Source organism: Tiliqua scincoides, chromosome 8 (assembly GCF_035046505.1).
Source record: "Tiliqua scincoides isolate rTilSci1 chromosome 8, rTilSci1.hap2, whole genome shotgun sequence".
NCBI classification, from domain to species: Eukaryota; Metazoa; Chordata; class Lepidosauria; order Squamata; family Scincidae; genus Tiliqua; species Tiliqua scincoides.
Genome location: NC_089828.1, coordinates 31,584,192 through 31,610,264, shown reverse-complemented (window position 1 = coordinate 31,610,264; position 26,073 = coordinate 31,584,192). Strand labels below are relative to the sequence as shown.

The 26,073-nt window shown below is 44.9% G+C and overlaps 1 protein-coding gene across 3 annotated transcripts in view; it reads right to left on the bottom strand.

The window, feature by feature from the left end:
* Nucleotides 1-23,930, bottom strand: part of CRTC1 (CREB regulated transcription coactivator 1) — a 43,396-nt gene extending 19,466 nt beyond the window's left edge. For all 3 annotated transcript variants that reach the window (XM_066635631.1, XM_066635633.1, XM_066635632.1), the window contains exon 1: nt 23,786-23,930. In XM_066635631.1, coding sequence (XP_066491728.1) covers nt 23,786-23,914 — 129 coding nt within the window. In that variant the 5' untranslated portion in view covers nt 23,915-23,930. The remainder of the gene's footprint in view (nt 1-23,785) is intronic.
* Between the last annotated feature and the right edge of the window lie 2,143 nt (nt 23,931-26,073).

The window sequence follows — 26,073 nt, the reverse complement described above, 5'->3', positions numbered from 1 at the left end:
CCAAAAAAGATTTGCAAGACCAGATCCTCAAACTCCTACTTTTGTGTAAGGACTTGCAACAAAACAGTGTTACAAAGTAATCTTAAGCAGGCAGTTGAGCCAATATAAATAGCAGATACATTAAGAAATTCAACAATTATACACAGGCTTAGAAATGTTCTGAGTGCTTTTAAGTTATTAATACTGCTTGGTTAAAAAAAGACAGCAGACAAGAACAGAAATCAATATACCCCGGCAGAGCCAGGATGAACAGATCCAGGACCAAGGCATTTTATCAATCAGCAGACATTGAGCTCTGCCAACATGACTCCTATACCAAATGAGGTAACTGCGGTGTGCTTTCCATCCCAAAGCAAACAGAAAGCTCCAGGCTTTCCATTGATTTACACTGCATGTCAGTCTTGCTAGGCTAAGATGTCAAAGAGGCCTTGTGGGTGGACAAGATTCAGAGCCCTGGTGGATCAGACTAAAGGTCCATTTAGTTCAGTATTCCATGTAAAGTAGCAAACAGCCTAACGTACTGTACATGGAAAACTCACCAGAGGGGCATGGGAGCCACTTCCTATTGCTGGGTTCTGACATTTGGTACTCGTAGATAAAATGCCTTTAAACAAGGACGCTCAGAGTGCCATGCACATTCTGTCTTTGGAAGATAATGGCGAACAAACACAGGGCCTTCTTCGTTGTAGTGCACAGATTGTGGAATGGTCTCTCAACAGGGAAGTAGATTTGGTTCCTTTGTTGCTGACTTTTAGGCAGTCACTTAAAACGGTTTCGTTTCTGTAGGCATTTAAAATAAAGTGCTAGATGCATTTTCTACCATACAGGTGCTTTTAAAACAGTCAATTCAATGGCTTTGAAATGCTTTATTGTTTTTATACATTTGTAAACAACTTTAAATTCAAATCAAAGTAGAAAAATGGGAACAAGTAATAAAAATTTGAATGTGCAGCAATTATAGGATAAGCTGGAAGACTGGACAGTAGTAGCTTAACATAGTCATCCCACTATAGTATTTTTACTTTTAAACTGTAAGCCTGAGGTCTTTGTGTGTAGAGCACTTGTAGTTTCAGGATCATAATAGTTTTGAATTTATCTATTTTTAAAAAAGACAGAACAAACATTAACATAAGTATTGTCTTTCCCCCTGTACAACCTCTTGGGCAATTTCTAAAGAAAAATAAAGATCTTTAGCACTTATATGGCACTAAGAATATTTGAACCACTTCACTATGGGCCCAATCCAATCCAACTTTCCAACACTGATGCCAATGGGGCGTGTGCTGCATCCTGCAGTGGTGAGGCAGTCATGGAGGCCTCCTCAAGGTAAGGGAATGTGTGTTCCCTTACTTTGTGGTTGCATTGCAGTGGCATCAGTGCTGGAAAGTTGGATAGGATTGGGCCCTATGTTACCTTTACCACAATCCTGTAAGGTAGGCCCAGTATTAGGCCCATACTGCAGGCAAGTGAGAATTGAGGCTGAGACACAGTGGCTCACATGAGGCCACACTGGTGAGTTTATGGCAGAGGTGACACCTGAGCAGGGCCATCCTGTTCAGTCTCTCAGTCCACATGGCTGCTATATAACCCTGCAAGGCAGGCCAATCCTTGTATACTCATAATGGAGATGGAATGACTGGGAGATAACTTGCTTAGGTCACATAGTGAGTTCATGATTGAGATGAGATTTGGAGGACCTCCTGATTCATAGCTCAGTTGTAGCCAGGACGCTACACAGTTAAAGGCAACAAATTATCCATTAAATAAAATACACATACCTGTTCCTATGCAAAAGTAACCAAAATATAGGCAAAACAAAAGAAAGCAGAGATGCCCACTGCTGAGCAAGACAAAAATAGCTTTTCTGTTCCCATTTTTATTTTTAGCCACAGAATGAATATGCAGTTATGTAACTGGGAATGGTTTTCATAAATCAAAAAGCAAACAGTAGAATGTTTACACTCCTCATAGCGTAGTGGCTGCTTGGCCAGTAAAACAACAGCATGTGCAGGTGGGGGGGTACAGGGGAGAGAGGACACCGTGCACACCCTCTGTCAATGACTGATGGGCAACACTTGCAAAACAAATAAGATCATTCAGGGACTGGGGAGTCCTGTATCAGGCCCGTGTGGAGCAGGAACATACTTCAACTATAAGTGGGACTGTCATACTGCCAAACCAAGAGATCAGAGTACCTGGAGGGGGGAGAAGAGGTCCCATTTCCTTCCCTTCAAAAAAAGTGTCCTAATCATGGCTTTTTAAAAAAAAAATAAAGTACTCCTTTCCCAGCCCAACAACAGTGCTGCTTGTTTCTTATTAAAACATGTTAATGTCATAACAAGTCATACTAGCAGGAGATCTGGTTGGCTACTCTCCAAGGTCTCAGGCAGAGAGAGGTCCTTTCCCAGCCCTGCTAACTAAGATACATTTAACTGGAGCTATCTAGACTTGAACCTGGGACTTACTGCACGCAAAGTAGATGCTCTATCACTGTACTATACTTCAGTAGGAAGGTCGCACGAGATGTGTGCACACAATCTTGCACAAAAATGTACCATCAGCCAACCCAAGTCTATGTGCAGCTCCTTCTGGATGCAAGAGCCTGGCATCTAAATCACCAACAATCAAGGGTCAGAAGAGACTGCCATACACACGTCAAGTTATTGCAGACTATTATACCTTGATTTGGATTTTTACTGTAAGCCACTGCGGGAACCAGTGTTGAGAGAGTGGGATATAAATACTGTATAATAAACAAAACAACTGTGAAGCTCTAAGGTCTGATTGGCACAGGAAGGTCTGGAAGGGGAGCGGGGAGACTATTCTTTCCAAGACTCTGCACAAGGACAGAGGAACATTGAGAAGTACTACTTAGCCAACCAAGAAATGCTCTTGAGAGAACCACATGAAGGGAAAAAACCCATCTACTTGTGTATACTTTGGTCTAGCCGAGGAAAAGCCAGCAATACTTTGTAGAAAGAGGAACCCTTTATACTCTCATGGGTAATTAACTTTTATGTCTGTTTGGGGAAAATGTACACTAAACACACCAAATAAGCAACATGCAGACCAATTACGACTGCCTGCTTAATTCTGTGGGTTTGTCCAAGAACAAAAACAGCTTCTTCAAAGTGCCAACCCTGCAACCAAAAGACACTGCTAGCTCTTGTTCAAGCAAAGTGACCCACCAAGACATCTGAAAGGACCATGATGACTAATAGCTTGATATTTCCATGAATTTGTCTAATTTTTTCTTTTAAAGCCATCTAACTTGTGACAGCACATCCCCAAAATTAACTGGGTGAAGTGCTCTCTTTTTCCTGTCTTCAATTTACTGCCCATCACTTTCATCGGGTGACCCCAAATTCCAGCATTATGACAAAAGGAGAAAAACCTTCTATCTGCTTTCTTTAAAGCTCCTGTAGTTTGGGAATGTTTATAGAAATAGACAACCATGCAACAGACTGCAGCAGTGCCTGTCTGCCAGCTGTAATGATCAATCTGGTCACAGACAGACGTTCCTGGACTTCAGGTAACAGAACACATACTTATCCAATTCAGTTTTGCTTTCTGTATTAACACATAAAATCCCACTAAACCCAATTAAAAGTAATGGGATAGAAAAGGGAGAGAGGAATGTTTTAAAACCCAGTGGTAGAAAACACTCCTCTAAGAACTCTGAGGAGGCCTCTTGCTCTGACCAAGCTGTCCTCTCCTGAGCAAAGCAACGCGGCAGGTTAAAAATGGCCATTTTAATGGAATGTATTAATAGCAGCTCTAGAATACGGAGCATGCTTTCCCTAGCTCAGCATGGTCCAACATGCAGCCCCCCAAAAGCCCTGCCACAGGACTTCCACCGCCTCTTCCCATTTTAGTGGCTTTTCAGTCTCCCTGTTGCACTTCTAGAAGCTGGAACAGTGCAACATGGAGATAGAAAAGCCCCACCACAGCTACTGCCGCTTCCCCCTCCTTCCAACTGACCCTGTCAAGTGACTTTGGTGGTTCAGAACCCAGAAGACTTGGCAGTGATGTCATCACGTCACTGCCAGTTACTTCCACATCTGTGCACACCAGGATTGTGCATAGCCCCCCCCCCCCCCCCCGCTGCCACAAGTTGGACCGCCCTGCCCTAGCAAGACATGAATGCTTGTGCTTTCCTATCATGGAGCGCTTGCAAGGCTGCAAGAGAGTGGAAAAGGGATAGTGATCTTAGGTCCTCAGTTCAAAAACCACAGTTCAACAACCAAAGGATGACACATTCTTTTAATGCTGTGGTCATGGAGCCATTTGTCAAGAAGAAACGAAACATCTACAAGGCAAATAGTTGCACTGATGAATTTAGTCAAGGAGGAAGCAGTCAGTGTGCTCAGAGAAAGTTGACCTGCACCTTGTCACTTTCTGGACTGTGTTCCAAACTCAGAATGTCAGCTCACAGGGACTTCACCTCCAGGTTTACATTACCCTCACCCCCACTGCCACTTTCAGGTATCAATGTAGGCCATAACTTAATTGAACACAGTCTGCAATGATGTAAGTTCTAACCGTGATCTTATTTGCATACAGTTAAAGTACATTTTGTTCTTCCCTGTTACAGACAATTACTTCTCTAAACGCACACACCTCTTTGGTGGAGATTCACCTGCCTTAAGAGTTTCATTTTCATCACCCACACGTCAAATGCTGCTTTCAATCCATCTGTGCCTCCACTCAAAAGAACTTTGGTTTTGTGCTACTGTTTTAAAATGATCTGGTAAAAAGCCAAGGTATACACTACGCAGCCTGTCTGGGACTGTAATGGCTTCAAAATTGCAGATGCAGAGATGTAAGTTAGAATACTACCCTCTTAGAAACAAATACCACAATCTCTTCATATGTAGAAAACTAACACATCACGGAAACTGAACCTACAAGCTAATAGCTGCATCCCTAAATACAAAAGTTACTAATACAATTGATTAGGACAGTTGCTCCCTTTTTCTAAGCCAAAAAATGAACAAGAAGAATCAGAAGGCACTGGCCCTCTGTGGACATTCCCTACTGAGTGAAAAATGGACAAGGAATCTATGCACCAGACAACTGAGAAGGAGGTGCAGCAAGACAGATGGATAAAAGAGTCAATGGAGGAACGTTTGGGTATTATATTTACAAAGGTTGCTTACAGTCAAATACCTTCTCACTTCAAAAGCATGAATACACGCACAAAGCATATAATACATACAGGCAAACAGATACCCCTCCCCTTTAATTTTATCTTGATTTTTTTTGGGGGGGGGGGAATGCGTAATGAAGTTCATGTTTTTAAAATCCACAAAGAAAAAATCCTCTCAAGACTATATAGGGGTTATAGCTAAATATTTAAAATAGTTGTGTCCTATCTCTCCTTGCACTCAAGGCAGCTTATGCCAATGATTAAAAGAATCCATTGATTTTTTTTTTTTTTTTGCAGTAATGGATTGTTTTAGGCACTGGTATAAGCTGCCTAGAACACATAGACAGGCAGGATATATAACCAGTTTCAATAAGATAAAAATGCATTTTGTATATAGAACACTGGATTGTAGAAAGGCCTAAGCCTTCCTATATCAGCACTGGGGCTAAGCTAGGAAGTTTATTTCCCTCTCCAATAAGGTCAAAAGTCCATACTTGAATGCTTAACCAGGGTTTTAGGCAGTTTGTTGCTAACTGGCAGGTCAGGACAGTGGATTGCATCATCAGGTGGACTGCGCCATCAGCACTGGCATTCTTTTCCTGCCTAAATATTTACATTTTTTTTCTTAAAAAGAAAAGATAGGGAGAGGCAAAGAGGAGGTGAAGGTAAAGAGGAACAGGGCAACAGCGTTTTAAAAAGAAGGCACATGAACATAAGAACAGCCCCACCGGATCAGGCCATAGGCCCATCTATTCCAGCTTCCTGTATCTCACAGCGGCCCACCAAATGCCCCAGGGAGCACACCAGATAACAAGAGACCTCATCCTGGTGCCCTCCCTTGCATCTGGCATTCTGACATAGCCCATTTCTAAAATCAGGAGGTTGCACATACACATCATGGCTTGTAACCCATAATGGATTTTTCCTCCAGAAACTTGTCCAATCCCCTTTTAAAGGCGTCCAGGCCAGATGCTGTCACCACATCCTGCAGCAAGGAGTTCCACAGACAGACCACACGCTGAGTAAAGAAATATTTTCTTCTGTCTGTCCTAACCCTCCCAACACTCAATTTTAGTGGATGTCCCCTGGTTCTAGTGTTATGTGAGAGTGTAAAGAGCATCTCTCTATCCACTTTATCCTTCCCATAAATAATTTTGTATGTCTCAGTCATGTCCCCGGGAGTCTCTTTTCTAGGCTGAAGAGGCCCAAATGCCGTAGCCTTTCCTCAAAAGGAAGGTGCCCCAGCCCAGTAATCATCTTAGTCGCTCTCTTTTGCACCTTTTCCATTTCCACTCTGTCCTTTTTGAGATGCGGCAACCAGAACTGGACACAATACTCCAGGTGTGGCCTTACCATCGATTTGTACAACAGTATTATAATATTAGCTGTTTTGTTCTCAATACCTTTTCTAATGATCCCAAGCATAGAATTGGCCTTCTTTACTGCCGCCGCACATTGGGTCAACACTTTCATCAACCTGTCCACCACCACCCCAAGATCTCTCTCCTGATCTGCCACAGACAGCTCAGAACCCATTAGCCTATATGTGTTGATTTTTTGCCCCATGTGCATGACTTTACACTTACTTACACTGAAACGCATCTGCTATTTTGCTGCCCATTCTGCCAGTTTGGAGAGATCCTACTGGAGCTCCTCACAATCACGTCTGGTCTTCACCACTCGGAAAAGTTTGGTGTCATCTGCAAACTTTGCCACCTCACTGCTCACCCCTGTCTCCAGGTCATTTATGAAGAGGTTGAAAAGCACCTGTCCCATGACAGATCCTTGGGGTACACCGCTTTTCACCTCTCTCCATTGTGAAAATTGCCCACTGACACCCACTCTCTGGTTCCTGGACTTCAACCAGGTCTCAATCCAGGAGAGGACCTGCTCTCTAATTTCCTGACTGCTGAGTTTTTTCAGTAGCCTTTGGTGAGGGACTGTGTCAAGTGCCTTCTGAAAGTCCAGATATATAATGTCCACGGGTTCTCCTGCATTCACATGCCTGTTGACCTTTTCAAATAATTCTAAAAGGTTTGTGAGACGAGACTTACCCTTATAGAAGCCATGCTGATTCTCCCTCAGCAAGGTTTGTTTGTCTATGTGTTTTGAGATCCTATCTTTGATGAGGCATTCCACCATCTTACCGGGTATAGATGTTAAGCTGACCGGCCTATAGTTTCCTGGGTCTCCCCTCTTTCCCTTTTTAAAGATTGGTATGACATTTGCTATCCTTCAATCCTCTGGCACCATGGCCGTTTTGAGGGACAAGTTCCATATTTTAGTCAAGAGATCTGCAACTTCATTCTTTAATTCCTTAATAACTCTTGGGCGGATGCCATCCGGGCCTGGTGACTTATTGATCTTTAATTTATCAATGAGGTCTGAAACATCTTCTCTTTCAATCTCCATCTGACCTAATTCCTTGGTCAGGAGGGGCCGTTCGGGCAGCGGTATTTCCCCGAGGTCTTCTGCCATGAAGACAGATGCAAAGAACTCATTTAATTTCTCTGCCATCTCTAAGTCTCCTTTTATCTCCCCTTTCCCTCCCTCACCATCCAAAGGGCCAACCACTTCTCTGGCGGGTTTCCTGCTTCTAACATATTTGAAGCAGCTTTTATTATTCCCCTTAATGCTGGCCATGCGATCCTCATAGTCTCACTTAGCCTCCCATATCACCTTCTTACATTTCTTCTGCCACAGTTCATCTTCCTTTTTTTTTTCTTCATTAGGGCAAGACTTCCATTTACGGAAGGAAGCTTCCTTGCCCTTTACAGTCTCTCTAACTTGGCTGGTTAGCCACGCGGGCACCCTCCTGGACTTAATGGAGCCCTTCTTCCTTTGCGGTATACACTTCCGCTGGGCCTCTATTACTGCTGTTTTAAGCAGCCTCCATGCACTCTGGAGAGATTGGACTCTTTTAACCTTCCCTTTCAACCTCCTTCTAACCAGCCTCCTCATTTGAGGGAAGTCCGCTCGTTGGAAGTCAAGGGTTTTTGTGAGAGATTTGCCCGCTATTCTTCCCCCGACGTGCATGTCAAAACAGATCACAGCATGATCACTGTTCCCCAATGGCTCCATAACATTGACATCTCTAACTAGGTCCTGAGTACCGCAAAATATTACATCCAGAGTCACCTCTCCTCTGATGCGCTCCATGACTAGCTGCTCTAAGGCACAGTCATTTAACATGTCAAGGAATCCGGTCTCCTTTCTGTGACCAGAACACAAATTGCCCCAGTCAATATGAGGATAATTGAAGTCCCCCATGATTACAACCCTGTCCCTCCTTGTCACTTCCCTGATCTGTTTCCTCATTTCAAGGTCCGGTTTCTGGTCTGGAGGACGATAGTATGCCCCCAGTATTACATCATTCCTCAGGCCTGGTAATTTAACCCACAGAGATTCTACTGTGGTCAAAGGTGGAGTCGGACCCACCTTCAATCTCTACTTTGCTGCATTCTATCCCTTCCTTCATGTAAACGGCCACCCCGCCTCCAGCACGCCCCTCCCTGTCCCTCCTGTAGAGTTTATAGCCCGGGATTGCGGTATCCCACTGATTTTCCGCATTCCGCCAGGTTTCCATTATGCCCACTATGTCAACATTTTCCCTTATCACCCGACATTCCAGTTCTCCCATCTTTGCTCAGAGACTTTGGGCATTTACATAAAAGCATTTGTACATGGAATGCCCCAGGACAGGCTGCTTATTAGCTCCTTTGTCCCTGCATCCTCTCACTGTGCCAAACCATCTATCACATCCCATCATGCTACCATTCCCAATTTCTTCTCCTACTCTGCCTTTACCTTGTTGTTCTCTAACCTCCCCATCCTCATCCCATAGGGATGAGGAGTCCCGAACCGGATGCCCCAAGGCTCCTGCCGGCCTTCACCCAGGGATCAGTTTAAAAGCTGCTCTGCCACCTTTTTAATATTATGCGCCAGCAGTCTGGTTCCATTCTGGTTCAAGTGAAGCCCGTCCCTCTTGTACAGGTCTTGCTTGTCCCAAAACTTTCCCCAGTGCCTAACAAATCTAAACCCCTCCTCCCTACACCACCGTCTCATCCACGCATTAAGACCCCTGATCTCCACCTGCCTAGCTGGCCCTGCATGTGGAACAGGTAGCGCTTCTGAGAACGCTACCTTTGAGGTCCTGGCTTTCAGCTTCCTACCCAATAGCCTATATTTGGCTTCCAGGACCTCCCGGCTACACTTGCCCACGTCGTTGGTGCCGACATGCACCACAACTGCTACCTCCTCCCCAGCACTGTCTACCAGCCTGTCTAGACAAGAAGTGATGTCCGCAACCTTCGCACCAGGCAGGCAAGTCACCATGCAGTCCTCACATCCGTCACAAACCCCCCATTTCAAATAATCGAATCCCCCACTACAAGAAGCCCCTGACCCCCCTCCCGCTGAGGAGTATGCTGTGCGTTTGGATATGTGCCCATCCCCTGGAGAAGGGGTCCCCCCAGGGGATTGTTTCCCTCCTCTCCAGGATGACGTCTTCCAGCCCCGAGACTTCCCAAAGGCAGCTGAGGAGCTGCACGCCTGAGGTTGGGACGAAGCCTGATCGTCCCTGGAAGTCTCCCCACGGTCCTTCTCTGCCTGCCTCTGCTTCTTCATGCTTGAAGGTTGAGGTCAAAGGTGGATATTGACTCAGGAAACAGAAGAGCACTCTACCTAGATTCATTCTCCCATCACCACCACCACCACCACCACTCAGGTGGTTGGTGCTATCATTGTAAGCCATCTGTTCAGCACTGCAACCAGCATAGAAGTAGTGGCTTGCCTGCAGATGTGCAACTTGAAACAAAGCAGCCATATCATTCAGTGTTTAGGGCATATGAGTTGCATGAAAAAGGTCCATAGTTCAATCCCTAGCAGCATCTTCATGTGGGTCTGGAAACATCCCCCTATCTGAAACCCAGGAGAGCTGCTGCCTGTCAGTGCAGACAAAAGCATATTTTTTTATTTGGTTTTTCTGCCATAGATTTTGTTCTTAATTGATATATGCAGTGTTTCTCAAATTTTGAAGGAGCTTTACCCCCTTAGTAAGTCTTTGTGGGGGAGGGGCCAGGGCAGTGATGCGATCCCCAGGATCACGTCACTAAGGGGGGTGCTTTCACTTTATGTAGGTAGGGCTGCAGCAGGCTGCCGGAGGTGCCAGGAGCTCTGTGCAGCCCTCAGCAGCACTCCCTGAGGCTTGGAACATTCACTAAAAACGGGCATAAGGCACTTCCTCCAAAACAGAAGTGCTTTGCACCTGCTGTTACTGACGATTCCAAGCCTCAGGGTGCGCTGCAGAGGGCTGCGCAGGACTCCCCGCACCTCCTGCAGCCTACTGCAACCATACCTACATAAAGCAAGTGAAAGCACCCCCCCTTCACACACCCCCAATAGGGAAACGGTCCTGGGGATCACTTCCCTGTCTCTCCCCTTTCCTCGCCCCTTAAAGGGACAGGGGAACCTTCACACAAACTGTGGGTCATGACCCACCAGTTTGAGAACCACTGGATTGATGTATAGCTTTTGTTTTAACTTTCTCTGGTTCATGCTTGATGCCTTAAGGGCTCCTGTCATCTAAAGGTTCTTAATATGTTTTTCATTATTTATGCCGCTGGATTTCTTGTATGTGCTGCTATTTTTGTACAGTTTTAAATTACTGTATCTTACAGTTGTTGTAAGGTGTTTTGGGTGCTCCATTATGGGGGGAATGGCAGGATAAAAATCTTTTTTTAAAAAAATAAGCTAGATCAGTGGTTCCCAAACCTTTTAGCACTGGGACCCATTTTTTAGAATGACAATCTGTCTGGACCCACCAGATGTGATTTCATAAACCTGAAAGTGAAATCATAGCTGGAAGTTACATCATCAAGCAGGAAAATTTTAACACCCCATATGACCAAACCAAATCAATTTCAGTAAGGACCCAAACTTATCCAACTTTCCAGCACCGGTGTAGCCGCAATGCAGCCCTGAGGTAAGGGAAAAAATATTCCCATACCTTGAGGAGGCCTCTGTGACTACCTCCCTACCGCAGGATGCAGTGCACACCCCATTGACACAACTACACCAGCACTGGAATATTGGATAGGATTGGACCCTGAGGCTGCAATCCTATCCACACTTTCCTTGGAGAAAGTCCTATTGAACACAATGGAACTTACTTCTGAGTAGATATGCATAGGCTTGTGCTCTTAGTAAGTTAAATGTTTACAATAAGTTTAAAAATTTATTTTAAGAAGAACCACCCTCCTAACCCTTCCAAGCAGTAGCTGACCTGTTTAAGGTTGCAATCCTATTCACACTTACCCGAGAGCAAGCCATATTGACTACCATTGTTAAAAGCATACACATGGTAACGTGTTAAAAGTTCAGATGTGTAACATTTCCCCAAATACAGTCACATACCATGGTAGCATCAAGTCTATTAAAAATAAAATATATATTGAAATGAACAGGGATCCACCTTAAAAAGGCTTGCAACCCACCTAATGGTCCCGACCCACAATCTGAGAAACACTGAGCTAGATGAACCAACAATCTGACTCACTATAAGGCAATTTCATACAAACCCAGTGTTTTGGATCTATATCCAAACCTTAATCTACTGGAACACTCCAGCTCTCATGTGTCTTCTGCAAGTTTTGATGTAATTCCTGAAGCAATAAACATGATGAAAAACAAATGAGGCAATGTTTAAGTTCTGCCACAGGTAAGCTGACACAGACACAGAAGGTTGGAAATGGAAATCCACTGGACCCCTCCCCAGTGCTAAGAAGAAAGATCAGAAGATACCCTTAAGCTTTCCTGCCTTAATTAACAATCCTGTTAACACTGAGTAAGATGAATTCCAGGCATTATCATGCCTGCATCGACCATGCCTGTAACTACGGCAACCAAAACATTTCTAAAAAACCATTTTGTGGCACCTTAAAAGACCAACTGACATCATGCAGAAGCTTCTGTATACTAGAACTTGTTCCATCATATGCCGAGTTCAAGAAAACTTCTATCACAACAAATTCATTTTCTTTAAAGTAGCCATAAGACTCAAGGTTATTTCTGCTGCCACACACACAACTTCCCCTCTGGAAATTTGTACAAACAGCGGTACATAATGGCACAGGACATTTCCATCACTGCATTGCCTGCGTTCAAGCAGCTCTCGCCTCTGACCACAGGTGTTTGAATTGTCTTATTTTACATTTTATTTGGAGAGGATGAGGCAGATTCCAGAAGAGGGAGCTCAAATACCTCTCTCTGGTCGAGAACCCTCCAAGAACCTACAGTCTAAAAACTGGGCCAGCCAGAATGAGAATCCTAGGAAGCATCTCCAACTGGAGTCAAACACTGGTTTGTTTTTGATTTTTACACAAAAGATCCATTTTGAATCTGAATGTGCAACCATTGCTCTCCACCCACTCGCTTTCCTGACCTCAGCTGCTTTTTGGGATCTATTCAAGGCACCAAACCTTATGCATTTGGCCTCTACCAACACAACAATAACTAGTGGTGAAGGGAAAACATTAAAAGGCCCTGGTTTAATCCCAGTTTAGTCACAAACTTTCTAGATGAACTTAGGCAAGCTACGCCTAGCCTCAGTTTCCCCTCTCAAACCTGTAATTTAAGGATAAAAATACTGGCCCTATCAACAGTAATTCTCACCTGGATAATTTTGTAGTTCAATTGTTTCATTTCTCATGTCAGTACTGATCTATCAGTACAGTGTCACATACCAAATCTTTTAGGAGTGGTCCAATCACTATGTTTATCTGGTAAATGACATATTTTCCACTTGCACTACAAATTCACCATTTGTTTTGTTATGCACACCAGTGTTTTGCATTTTCAATTTGTAAAATCAAAAACATTTCAACTACAAAGGCCCATAGGATAAGCAGCATCTCTGCCTAAAGCTGAGAAAGATCCCTGCCTGAAACCCTAGAGAGCTGCTGCCAGTCACTGCAACATAGAAAATACTGAGCCAGAGAGACCAATAGTCTGAAGTTACTATAAGGCAACTTCATACATTCATGCATATTCAACGGAAAATGCAACATTAGCTTTCCTTTGACAAGAAAAAGTTGGTTTGAAATCTGTGGAGGAGAGGGGACACTCACCTAGCACAGCTGGGATTGGAATTGAAAAGCTGATCTCTAGTGTAGAGGCCTGGGGTCATCCCCCCCTTCCCACTTTGCTAAAATTCTCACATATGGATAAACATACTATGACAAGAATGTCTGAGGAAGAGGGAAAGCTGAATGGAGAGGGGAGAAGCACAAGAGAAACTACAAAATGATGAGCAATCATCTCTTGTGAGGCAGGTCTGCTTGTAAAGCAAAAGCAAGGCAAGCAGGAAATGGGCAAGGAGGGAGAGGGAGTTCAGTGCCTCTCCCTCATCAGGGAGAGACCCATGAGTTAAAGGGAAGAATGCAAGCAAACCTCTTCCATCTGGATGAGGCAAAAGGCTTGTCCCCAGCCCCTTCCTTGCATTTTGTCTCTAGCCTAGCTGCAAAATGTATGGGAAAAGGACACAAACCCTCTTAAAAGCAGCCAACCCTTCCTTCTGACAAAAGGCCACTCCCCTACAGTTTAAAGTAAACATTGCCATTCCCTTATTGTGACAAGCTGGACTCCCACTCAATACATGCACAGAAGCAAACCCCCCCCCCTCCTCAGTGCAGCATGGTCTCCATCAGCCATCTACCTCCCACATTCTCTGCTCTGTAATACAGCAGAATGTCAGAAGACTCCCTTTCGGCCTCTCCCCCACCCCGCCCCCTCATTTGCTGACACTGCTTGGGGGGGGGGGGGAACCTGAAATAAGCATTCTAGTTTTTAATTCTTCACATTTAAAAAAAGATGAGAGAACAGAAAAAGATGATATAATGTACCAACAGCACAAGACTACACCAAACATTTGGGGAGGGAGAGAGAGCAAGAGAGAAAAATCAGAACAAAATGAGTGTTCCACATCAAAGTGGGGGCGTGCATGCCGGTGAGCCGTAGCACAGTAGTGGTTCACAGCCTCTGCTGTAACCAAGAACAAACGCCAGAGTGCTTAAATGATGGTAAACAGTGCCAAGGGGGGGAAAAAACCAGAGAGACTATTGCTAATAAGGCAAAAAGCTTGGGGAACAAATTTTGTTTCGCCTCCACAGAAGTGAATAATATCTTTTCAGAATCAAGAGCCAAGCATCTGGTTGCCAAGCAAGAAAAAAAACGGGAATGGGGAGAGCAAACATACCAGTACAGCAAGATGAACATTAATTCCTCTACTTTCACACACAACTAAGCAGAAGGGCCCTTCAAGGAAGTCGCAGCAAAATGGCTACATATATGTTAAAGATGTGCGTGACTTTCTGGAAAGACCTTGTGTGATACAACTATGCATGACCAAAGGATGTAGAAAGCGCTGTCCCAATACTGATACCATGGAAACATGAAAGTCAACTAGCTTGCATTATTTTGTTTGGAATAAAAAATTTACTGGAAGATAAATACCCATATTTCTACTGCCCAAATGGAAGTGCAGGACTCTTTTTGGAAGCTATTAGTGGCCAGAGGTGAGGGACACTTCATTTGCTACTCAGGTCCTATGCGAAAAGCAGCCTGAATATAGAATCTCATGCAGGGCAATTGAATTTAAATGAATCTGGAAGTAATATCACCTTTCCACTTCTAGAGATAAGTGCCTGAGCTGACACAAGTTAAAATACAAATAATAAAAACAACCTACAGAACAGCAAATCAGGGTAACAAATCAGGAAGCAGTGCAAGTAAACATAGGATCCAAACTGCACCATCTATACACATGGCACTTTACAGAGTGAAAAAACTGATAGGTACCTGTCCTTAGTGTGAAAGGTGGCAATCAAACCAATCACTTGCTGAAAAAGTAGAGTCTTTGGTCAACTGCAGAACAGTGGAAAATAGGCCATGTGAATCTTCTGTACACATTCTGGTTGTCACAGCAGAACAGGCCCTCTCGCACATTCCCACCAACAGTCCCTCAAAAGATGGCAAGACACATGACCAGATGATCTTAGCAAACAAATATTGGGGGGGGGGGGGGTTTGGAACCATAAACCTGAGCCATTCAGGGCTCTGAAGATACCCAGCACTTTGAATTGTGCTGAAACAGTGCAGCAAGAGCACCAAAAAAAACTGGCAGCTGGATTTTTTCTTCCCCACACTGACATCAGCAAGTTATCACTGGCCATACCATCTCAGGCCACCTAGGTTGCATGAACATACTGTGAAAGACATACCTGCATGGTTTATACAAGGGTGGTATATAAATATCATAACAAACAAACAAACTGGAGCCAAAATAACATAGTGGCTTAGAGCCCAATCCTATCCAATTTTCCAAGGCCAGTGCAGCTGCGACAATGGGGCGTGCGCTGCATCCTTTGGTGGGAAGACACAGAGGCCTCCTCAAGGTAAGGGAACACTTGTTCCTTTACATCCGGACTGCAGTGCAGCTGCACCGGTGCTGGAAAATTGGATAGGATTGGGCCCTTAGAGACTGAACTACAAATCAGAAAGTCCCTTGCTTAAATTTCATTTCTGCCACAAATTCACTATATGGCATTAGGTAAGCTACATTATTTCAGCTTCAATTCCATCTTGAACATGCAAATAATGGTACTAACCTTCCATCTGATATCCTTGTGTAAGATATGATGCACATGAAGTGCTACACAGTAATACTGAATTGAAACAAAAGCAGGGGGAAAGTAGCATATCCCAAGTATTACCATACTTTGCAATATACACATTACTTTTCATTTTATGCATCTTCTTGAAGCTAACCATACAAATGCTCCTGCTCCCCTCCAGGCACACACAGTCAGGGTAGACAATCACAAACCCCTACCCAGGTTATGCCTCAACTAGTGACATGCAAGTACACACAACTGCAGCTGGATCAAAATGGAAGTCTTGTTGTGAAGCACTGGTGGGCAATGAGGGCACAGTATGTCAGAATGCCCAGGAGCCTGGGTAACTGATACATTGCTACTACCTCATCCTAGAGCAAGAGCAACTGTAGGGCTTTGTTTGCCTTCAGTGATGTCATCACATGGCCAAGTGGTGCTGTGATGTCACTGTGCTCATGTTATTGCAGACTAGCTAGGAAAATGAGTCCTAAAACAGCACTTGAGCAGAAGCAGCAGATATGGGCTGCAAAGAGGTAACATGAAACCATTGAAAATCTGTTAAGGGTTTTGTACCCCTCAAAAGCCTACTTCCCCATGCTGAAAATCTTAATTCCAAAGATTTGGCATAGTACTACACTGAACACTCTTAAGGTGATATTATTGCCAATTATGATAATCCCATAAGAGGTTCCAGTTATTATCTTTGCCTCCTATGCAGATGAGTTTTCAGTGCAGAAATTTCATATCATGTTAAACTACCCTGTGTTTCCATCACAGGGCAACTCACACTTTGGTGTCCATTTTGGCTTTGATACACTTTTCAAAAGACATCTCAATAACTGATTGCCTCTAAATCGCTATCAGCTCCAAAACCTGTAAGACTGGGTGGATGGAAAAAGAAAGAGCATCTTTTTTGGCATTCAACTGATTGGTAAAGAAACCCATTGCTTCAGTAACTCAAAAGGTAGAGCTAATTTAACCTTACTTTGGTTATTATTCAAAGAGCACAATTTATGTGCATAGTACTTTACCAAATATGAGACAACAGGTTCTTGTTCTGAAGAGTTTACAGTTAAAAGCTGACATGCACAGACAACAGAGGAAGGGGGATGAACAAAAGGCAGATGCAAACTGGGCTAAGTACTTGGTACCAATTTCAGGAGTTTTAAAACACTATTAGGAGTTTACATACCAGTCATCACTAGCCATCCTGGACTGCAAACTGGTTTTTTGGCAAACAGATATGCCAATACTCCCTGCATCAGCCCTGCATATGTTTGCAAAACTCCCTAGCCTGCAAGAATTCATAGTAGTCTACTTGTCCATGTATACTGTGGTGGTATTTTGCAGCATACCCACACCTAAAGAAAAGGGTAAAAGAACCACTTCTCCCACTTACAAAGTTTATTTGGCTTGTCACTTGCAGGCGATACCAACTCATCACAGGTAAACAGATAAAGAGCTATTTGTAGGGCTGCCCTCAGTTCAAACAGACTGCTAAAATGTGCCAAGTACTCTAAATGGAAAGTAAGTTGCAAACATAGTATGTAATGCTTTCAGATGTATAAAGACAAAGACATCAGTTCCAAAAAGTGATCCTTTAACTCAGTGGTTTCCAAAATCACTCAGCCCACAACACCCTGATAGATATCTAGACCCAGAAGTGCCAAAGGCATGACAACAGACTGACGTGATTATGTCAGTGATGCTTACATCCGGGTCACAGCAAAAAAGCCTCAAAAATAGTGATAAACGGTCCAAGGAGGCTCCAAAGAGTTTCTACAGCTCTGCAGAGAGCTAGCCTGCCTCTCTGAATCTTCACACGGCACTCCAACACATTGCGTCACATTCACACTGCCAAGCAGCTCAACCAGTATGGGGCCCACAAAACCCCCGGAAATGCATCGCGACACCCCATATGGGAATCTCTGCGCTAACTGGAAGGCTCAAAGAATAAGCTCTGAATCTCTAAATGAGAAATCGGCAGCTTGCAGTCCAGAAGGTACCATCTTCCAGTTGTCAGCATAGACAGTGTCAGCTCCTGTGGCAATAGTCCTGGACAGTGAGCCTTTTCTTTCCAAACATCTGCCTGCCAACCTTCAGTTTACCAAATCTTCGAGAACAGGTTTTTTTTTTAAATTTACAAATAATGGTAAAAAGCCACATTAAATGTCCCTGCTAACAGGGCAGAGAGGCACCTTTTAAAGTGGTATCCTCTTACACTTAGCAGGGGGAGAACAACTTTCCCTCTTCAACCCAGCATGGCTTACAAGCAACAGCCACTGCATCTCCTCTGGTGTTCTTTCCCCCCCCCCCCCCTGAAAGATTATGAGCCTTTTGGAGACAGGGAACCATTTATTGATTTAATTTACTGTTTAAACTACTTTGTGAACTACTGTTGTTGAACAGAGGTATATATTCTTAATATTAAATACAAAAGTAAAACTCAGAATAACTCAACAAAAGCAGCAGAAATAGAAGAGAGCAATAAAACCAGTTTTCAAAAAATCAATTACAAGCAACTTCAGCCGTGTCCTAATAAATAAAAAGGTATTTGCCTGGCACCAAAAAGGTACCAGATGACCCTTCCTGCTTAGCATATTCCACAAACAGGGCACCATTATTAAAGAGGCCCTTCTCTCAGGTTAACACCCACCTCACTTCCAGAAACAGGGGAACGTGAAGGAGGGCTTCTGCTGAATATCATAGTACTCGAGCAAGTTCATGTGGAAAAGAAGTGGTCCTTGTGGCTGGAGAATGGCTTGGCAGCAGCATCTCTGGAATAACTGATTTCTGATTAGGATGCCTAAGCTCTGGAGAAAAACTGGTAACTAGAAAACTGCATCTGAAATAGATTTCCCGGGGTGCAAGAGAATAGCAAACCAAAAGAGAAGGGGTAGCCCACTTCTGGGATAGGACATACTCTACTGTGTATGTCATACACAAACACTATGTCAGTAAACAACTGAGTCCCACCGAAACATCATAACTCTACCAAGCATAATAACTCTACCAAGAATTCATCAATTAAAATCAAAACAAAATGTAGTATTTGTTTCTAATCTGATTTATCACAGATTTATCACAGACAGCAGCAAATATTGACACTCCTGACACAAGAGAAAACTCTCCCCCCAAATACAAATTTAAAAGTATGCTCAATTGTTCCTTGCTCCTTACAATATCAAGGCACTACATTTTGAAAACAGTTCAGATATGTTCATACACACATATGCAAGCAAGACCACAGGCAAAAGAGAAACACACACAAGCACACTCTCAAAGCTTCAGTAAAACCCAAACAAAGAAAACCATAGTTTTTAAACATGTGTGCGATAGTGCCCTGTTGAGGACCAAGTCACAGGCATAGTAGCTGCCATAATCATGCTGTAATTTGTAGTTATGTGTTTTGGCGAAACCCACAAGAGACTAGGAGGAGGTGCTCTCTTGTGCCCTGGATGCCAATTAAGGTGCAACAGGGGTAATATTATCTGTGCTGCGCTTGTCACAGCCACTACAATCATGCATCTGAATTTACCCAATGTATAGGAACAGTAACCAAGGTGTGCCCAGGAGCAAGAGACCCTTGCCACACAACAGTCCTACCAGAATGAAAGGATTTTATTCAACTTAGTTGGCAGGGGGTTGTCAGTGCAACAGAGCAGACTACAAACTCACAGATGCAAAGACTATATTTCTATGTATTTGCATGACGCTTAAAACAGCAGGGCATATGGAAATGAGATACATTTTCCTGTCATTCACCTGTGTTTTCCCTTGGAATGATCACCTTTAACTTTGTTCAATATATGCCCCTTGATCCCAGTACCTGTTCAGCCTTCAGAATTCACAGATCCATTCTCCTGCATAATAAAAGTGCCTGAACCTGAAAGCAACCAGGAAGAAAAGAGAGCCTATGCTGGTGCCAAGAGCTCCTTCTCTATAGCCCACCATCATTTCCTGCTGGATTCTACTGGGGACAAGGGATATCTCTCAGTCTGAATCCACCTGGTGAAACTTAGATAGGGATATGACATTTTTTCACAGTGGTGCAAAGTGGTGTCTGTTGGACTAAAAACAGTGGACTAAAAACCACACCTTGATTGCAGAACTTGACCAATGAAAAGGGATGTATAGAGAATATGTTAAATCAGTATTTCTCAATGATTGTTCCCCACTATACCACTTCGCATTGTCCACCTTTGGGAAGTACCACCAGAAGTAACTGGCAATAATGTCATCGCCAGTTACTTTCAGATTGGGAGGCCAGATGTGACATGCCAGACACCAGTAAAAGGCTCATGGCAGACAGGAAGACTATTCTGAGCACATGAAAAGCACATGCTAGAGCTCTGCCCACCAAACCAAGCCTCCTACCTCTGCCTGTAGCATTGTATTGCTGGTCTCATTGCCAGGTGGTGGGAGTTTGGGGTCCCATGAGTACCACCAGACAGTGCTACCGAGTGCTACCACCTCGAGTGCTACTGGTTGAGAAAATGCGTTAATCAAATGATTAACACAGCCCTGAGAGAAGCAACACATACCCCAGTTTACAGGATTATGTATAATAATGAAGCCCAACTACTGTCCTCCTCTTCTTGCCTCAACACCCAATACCACCCTTGATGCCTTATTCAGACAACTAACAGAATTGTCCCTATGGAAAAGGTCACACTCACAACATACCACCACAAAACCAAAGCCCACACATCTGCTCTACCAAACAAATGGTCCTGTGCTTGACAAAAAAAAGAAAAATGTAAAAATTCCATTCCTTGCTCCCAACATAAAAGATTCAGGAATCTTACTCCTCAAGGAAGGATGGGATGGCTCTCACAGAGACCTCGCAGATGGCCCTCCACAGAGGGAGAGTCCTCTATGTAGATTCATGTAGACAACTTTATTTCCAACAAGAAAAAAAGACTGCGACCTCAAGGAAAGGGGATCAACTGAGCTCTCCTTGCCAGTAAGGAGATTGCTTTATGAAAGCAAGGGGCTGACATTTGCATCTGCCTTACTTACATAATGTTAGCCATCTTCCTGCAAGTTGGGGGACACCAGCTCCCACCTTCCACCACCCCAATACATAGTTTTGCCACTCATAGGTAATGCACTTTTTGTTTGTGGGTCAAGAAAGTAAAATGGGATTGTAGATATCTTTTACATAGCAAAGGTTTCTATCCCAAAGATTACTTTACTCTCATCAAAGAAGCTGGCTCTGTGGAGTGGAAACAGATACAAACCTGTTTTCTAATAACTATGCACCAATGCAGCAGATTCATCTCCCCCACACCAAGAGGCAACAGTTAATGCTTTTTCTCAAAAAGACACACAAACAAAATGCAACTACTCTCCTCAAAGGAGAAGTTGTTTATACCTCTTTGGACAAAAAGGGGGCTATTAACAATATACTGTCCAAAGAAGCCAATTTCTTATCCCTCGCTGAGATAATTACTACTAATTGTAAAGTGCTAAGTCAGGTGTCATCAATAAGTTATGAAGTAGCCACAAAGTAACCCCCAAACCATCAGTTCAAACAGCCTCTTCCCCTACAATCTGATCCATACAAAGCTTGTGCTTATTAACTGTTTATAGAACCACTAAAAGGCTGTGTAACTACTCCCCTTCGGGCTTTGCAATTTGAAACTCACAAAAATGCATACCTGCGGGCATTGGGGATAAAATTCATTTCCCTTAAAATCCCCCCTGAGATATGAGCAAGCGCCCCCTCAAATATAAGAACCAACAGTAATAACTGCTCCATACTTTCTTAAACTCACATGATCCCCTCCCTTCTGGTCATATACAGTAACCTACACTCCATCACTACAGAAGAAGGATGATGCTTGCTATAAACAGATCCAGGCAATAAATTAATCCCAATCCCAACTTGCTTGTATGCTTTATAATAATTGGTCATAATAATACGCATACAACAGAAGGCCAACAATCCACTCAGCATCCTCCTCCTCCCCAGCTGTACACACATTAGCTACATCCTCCCCTTCACAATACATATGCAAACAGGAATAAAAGAACAATTTACTACTTCCTCCCCACACAAACAAAATGGGGGAGGGGCATGTTGCCCCCCCACAAGCAAGTGAGAATTAATGATACAGATAAAACAGAGATGGGTAATTAACCTCAGCCTTTCTCACAATTCCCCAACCTTCATGTCCATGAGATGTTAGTGCTACCTCACAATAATCACACACGTATGTATACGGGAAGATTTGTTCACTTCTCTTCCATCAATATATGTCTAAGTGTGCAGGGCAGGGAGGAGAAGACAGTCATTAACCTCAGCCTCTCTCGAAATTCCTCCTGAATTCCACTCCAAACATTCACATATAGGAGAATGTATTAATTTCCCCTCTCCATGAATAAACTGGGGTAGATTTATTAATGAACCCCACCTCTTCCTCTCAACTGCCCTTTCCACATACAAATAAAAGGAGTGGGGTCCTAAACTTCCCATTCCCTCAAAATTCTGGTGTGGGCTGTTAATTATCCACACCCACACACATAATGGGGTATTAAAATTCCCCTCCCTTTACCATAAGATTTATTAATTTCTACCTTCCAAGCCATAAACTGGGGGTGGGGGCAACTAATTCCTCCCACTTTCACAAACACAGATGGGGGGGCTAACAGCATCTTTACACCTCTCCATATACAGAAGGGAAGATTTGTTTATTCCCCTTGCCTTCCATATATACTGTACTGAGAATAAGAATGAGTCTTCTCCACAATCATGAGGGTCACTAACCCCTTCTCTACTCATTTCTCTTCCCCCCCCCCATTGTATTCATTTCTCACTCAAGCCATAAATTGGGGAGGAGATTATTTACACTTCCCTGGCATGCACATATTCAAGGTAAATGACAATGATTTTCTCCACCCAAACCAAACATCACCACCCCATAGGTGGTGTCCCCATAGGGGCACCCCCCATAGGGAAGGGACTTGACAATGCTCCCTGCACAACATTCTCATTATATGGGAATTCTCTCCTCATATTCCATCACTAATATGCATGTGAAATTTATTAATGCCTTTCCCCATTTGTTCCCTTTCAGAGGAGGGTTCTCATCCCTCTCACTCACCAGCTGAAAAGGAAAAAGGAAAGGGACATGTCAAACATGCTCCCTCCTCCCAAATAATTAAAGTTCCCACAAATGATGGGGGGATAAACTCCCTTTCTGAACAAAACAAAAAGGGGCTGGTCTATCCACACCCCCTTATCTGAGGGAGCCAGCCCCTCAGCCAGTCTATCCACACCCCCTTATCTGCTTTCCCCAATTTTGTTTCTTTCTCAAATCCCAGCAAGTGGGGAGGGGGGGTCATCTCACATTTCTGCCCACTTCTCTCAACCTCAATTAATCAATAGCTTGTATGGAACCTTTATTGGCAAAACCAATTAATCAATTCCCACCACTGAGAGGGAATGGGGGGAGGGAGGGGGCTATTTTTCATTTCCCTTGTTGAGGGGAGAGGGGCTGACAATGATAATTCCACAATTCTGCCCCTCCCCCTTTACTTCCCACCCCCTTTCCCATTCCCTTTGGGGGAGGGGGAGGTGGTGTCAGGCAGGCAGGCAGTCCACCCCCTCCCCTTACTCAAATGGGAGGACTTCTTCATTTTCCCTTCTTCCCCCCCAAGTTGTGGGGGGGAGTCAGCCAGCCCCCCAGCATCCTCCCCCTTTTATTTTCTCCTCTATCCAACTAAAGAAACCCCCCTAGACATGGGGGGGTTGTTGCCCCCCTCCTCTCCCTGAGATGGGGGGTTGTCAGTGGGTCCCCCACCCCACTCAGGTCACCCTCCACACCCCCTTCTGCCTCTCCCCCTCGCCCCACCTTGAAACCCCCCACACTCTGGGAGGGCTGTTTTCCCTGCCCCCTCCCCACCCCCCCCAGGAGGCGGTGGGGGAGCCAGCCCCTTAGACTCCCTGCCAGCCCCTCACCCGGTGGGCGCGCGTGAGGCTGAGGTCCTTCATGACCTCCTCGAAGGCTGCCGTCTCCTCGGCCTGCTTCTGGTTGTGCAGCGCGATCTTCTCGCTGAATTTCCGCGGGTTGTTCGACGAGGCCGCCATCTTCGCCCGTCCGCATCCCTCCTCCCCCTCCCCCCGCCCGCCGCGGAGCAACACCACCACCCCCCCTCCCACCGGGCTCCAGGCACAGCCGCCGCGACTGCGCACGCGCCGACAGATGGACAGAGGCGGGGGCAGGCGCAGAGGCTGCCAATACACAGGCGCCGAGAAGCGCGAGAGGGCGGGGACGCAGACTGAGAGGGGCAGGGAGAGGCTCTGCCGCGCCTGCGCGGGTGAGGGGGCGGTGGCGGCGGAGCCGACGAGGCCTTACTGCGCAGGCGTGAAATCAGGCAGACTAGTGGAGAAGGCGAGATGGGAGGGGGAGGAGCGTACTGCGCATGCGTCAGAGAAGGGCGACTGCGCAGGCTGAGAAAAGGGCAGGCTGATGGAGGAAAGGGAGGTGGGAGTGCGCGCCAGCAGTGCCCTCGTGCGCACGCGCGGTCTAAGCCTACCTGGAGCAAGAGATCCCCAAGGGCTGCTTTTGATCTTCCTGTTACCTGCCTCAAGCCCGAGGCTGTTCGAAAATTGGGTAGCTGCTCACTTGCCTGCAAAGAGCTCAGCTCCCCCAGTGTGCAAGGAAGGAGCCCAGCGAAGTAGGTAGGCTCAGGGCCCAGTCCTGTCCAGTTTTCCAGGGCCAGTGTAGCTGTGCCAGTGGGGCGTGCACTGCATCTTGTGGTGGAGAGGCAGTCACAGAGGTCCTCCAAGCATGGGAACATTTGTGCCCTTGCCTTGGGGCTGCACCCATGCTGGAAAGCTGGACAGGATTGGGCCCTCAGTGAGTTGTGGTTCCCCCTCTTCTCAAGAAGAGCCCTGCTGGATCAGGCCCAAGGCCCATCTAGTCCAGCTCCCTGTGCCTCACAGTGGCCCAGCAGATGCTTCTGGGAGCACACAAGGCAACCAGGTACCTGCATCCTGTTGCCATTCCCATGCACCTGGCATTCAGATATCACCTGCTTCTCAAACCAGGAGGTTTCACATACCCATCATGGTTTGTAACCTGTGATGGGCTTTTCCTCCATTAATCTGTCAAGTCCCCTTTTAAAGACATCTAGGCCAAGTGCTATCACTACACTCTGTGGCAAGGAGTTCCACAGATTAATTACTGCTGGATAATATTTTCTTTATGCATGGATTTGAAACGCTCATTAAACGTAACTTGCAACATGGATTTACTCCTTTACTGTACAGGTTGAGCCTCATTATTTGTGTGGGTTCCAAGCACTCATGTGGATGGCGAAAAACAAACTATAGCAAATCAATTTAAAAAACAGTATCTTTGCTCCGGTGATTTAAAAACAGCCTTGCTGACCTTTGTAATGTAAGATAAGTCATTAAGAAGACAATCCATCAATCAGTCCTCCTCCAAGAGCTTACAAAGAGCTGAGAGCTGACACTCGGGCCCTCCCTTCACCAATGCAAAGGAATCACCATTCTTTCACATGCTCAGGGGGAAGGGAGGGGTCAACTGGGGAGAGAAGGATTGTCAGCCAGCTGCCCTCTCTCTCTCTCTCTCTCTCTCTCTCTCTCTCTCTCTCTCTCATATTAAGGAAGCTATTGTTAAAGGACTGTTCAGTTTTTTAAACTGATTTTTAAAGGAGTGCATTCTTCCCCTTCTCCAGGGATCAGCACATTCCTTCTCATTTGCAGGGGCCATTCATGTTGAGTCAAATCCATGTATAAAAAATCCGTGTATAAATAGGCTGGACCTGTAGTTCCACATCTATTCAGGAGGTGAATCTATTTACTACAATAACTAAATGGAGCCTCTGTGGGCAGGAGCAGTCTCTGAATAACCAGCTAATGGGAGTACTGTTGCATTGTCACACTTATGGACTTTCCAGAGATATCTGGATAGCTACTATGGGAAACGATGCTGGATTCAATCGAGTTTTGGTACAGCAAAATCTAACACTCCTCCTGTTGGCAACCTTCAGTCTCGAAAGACTATGGTATCACGCTCTGGATGGTTGTTCTGGAACAGCGTCTAGTGTGGCTGCAAAGGCCGATTCCGGAGTGACAATCCCTTCCACACCGGGAGCAAATGCAGTCTGTCCCTGGTCTGTCTCCCTGGCTATGGGCCTTCCTTCTTTGCCTCTTTGCCTCAGACTGTTGGCCAAGTGTCTCTTCCAACTGGGAAAGGCCATGCTGCACAGCCTGCCTCC